At 57.4% G+C, this 1,633-nt stretch overlaps 1 protein-coding gene across 1 annotated transcript; it reads right to left on the bottom strand.

Moving 5' to 3' along the window:
• Positions 1-1,048: 1,048 nt before the first annotated feature.
• Positions 1,049-1,414, bottom strand: VOLCADRAFT_93628 (uncharacterized protein; the record flags this gene model as incomplete). Its single annotated transcript, XM_002952788.1, has 1 exon — positions 1,049-1,414. One exon carries the CDS (start codon positions 1,412-1,414, stop codon positions 1,049-1,051), a length of 366 nt encoding a protein of 121 aa, XP_002952834.1.
• Positions 1,415-1,633: the final 219 nt, after the last annotated feature.

Below are 1,633 nucleotides of genomic sequence, written 5' to 3'. Positions count from 1 at the left end.
TAGCTCCGCAGCTGAATTGCGTGTTGCCGACGGCCCTTAGGGGCACAGCATAGCGTGGACGGCATAGTGCTCCGCGCAATTCAGCTGCGGAGCTACGGCCCACTCGTGCGAACAGCGCGCTCTAGTGTCCGTTCGGAATTTCCGGAAAGTTGCCGTTTTACGCCATCTCTTTCGCGGTTTCGGAGTCGCGCCTTTTAAGCTAGCTCCGTTGCCGCGTGGGAGCTGTGGTCACCAGTTCGCACCCCGTCATCGTCGCTTTTTTTCGGTTTTTCGCACCGCACCGCACCGCGCCGCACCGGATTGCACCGCACCGCACCACAGCTGAGCCCGCGCCATGCGCCCTGGAGCATGGGTGTGCACCGCATTGTCATGCGCGCTAGCTCCGACATCGAGTGGGAGCTGCGGTCGCCAGTTCGGTCGCCGGCGCGTCTTCTTGTGTTCACACTTAACTGCACTGCGCAATTTGACATGCGCCGACTGGTGCATTTTAACACGCAACCCACCACACAACTCGACGTGCAATTAAACGTGCAATTCAATGCGCAATTTAATGTGCACCGAACCACGCAATTTGATGCTTCCCGTCATTGTCCTTTTTTGTTTTTTCTTTTCGTTTTGGACCGTGTCGTCCCGGACTGCACTGCACGACATCTGGGCCCGCGCAATGCGTCCCGGAGCATCGGGGTGCACCGCTTTGTCGTGTGCGCCGCACCGCACCGCATTGCACCGCACTGCACCACACCGCGCGGCACTGCACCGCCAAACATCACGTGGGGCCGCGCAATGTCATAGGCATGCACCGCTTGTGGTGTGCGCTAGCTTTAACGCCGATTGGGAGCCGCGGTCGCAGGCTCGATCCCGGCGGCCGCTTGTTTTTTCTCTTTTTCATTCGGGACCGCGCACCGCACCGCACCGCGATTGAATGCGCAAATCGCATAACATTGGCCGCACCGCACTGCGCAATTTGACATGCGCCGACTCGCGCGTTTTAATGTGCAACCCACCACACAACTCGACATGCAATTAAACATACAATTCAATGCGCAATTTAACGTGCACCGAACCACGCAATTTGACGGCCGTCATCATCATTTTTTGTATTTTTCTTTTCGTTTTGGACCGCACACCAGACCGTGAACCGCACCGCATCGTCCCGGACTGCACTGCACAACATCTGGGCCCGCGCAATGTGTCCCGGAGCATCGGGGCGCACCGCTTTGTTGTGCACACCGCACTGCACCGCATTGCACCGCACCGCACCACGATTGAACACGCGAATCGCAAAACATTGGCCGCACTGCACTGCACAATTTGACATGCGCCGACTCGCGTGTTTTAATGCACAACCCACCACACAACTCGACATGCAATTAAACATGCAATTCAACGTGCAATTTAACGAGCACCGAACCATGCAATTTGACGCTTCCCATCGTCGTCGTTTTTTGTTTTTTTCTTTTCGTTTTGGACCGTGCACCGGACCGTGAACCACACCGCATCATCACGGACTGCACTGCATGACATCTGGGCCTGCGCAATGCGTCCCGGAGCATCGGGGTGCACCGCTTTGTCATGCGTGCTGCACTGCACCGCATTGCACCGCACCGCACCACACCGCGCGGCACTGCACCGC

Source organism: Volvox carteri (genome assembly GCF_000143455.1).
Source record: "Volvox carteri f. nagariensis unplaced genomic scaffold VOLCAscaffold_32, whole genome shotgun sequence".
Taxonomy (NCBI): Eukaryota; Viridiplantae; Chlorophyta; class Chlorophyceae; order Chlamydomonadales; family Volvocaceae; genus Volvox; species Volvox carteri.
This window is presented reverse-complemented; position numbering and strand designations above follow the sequence as displayed.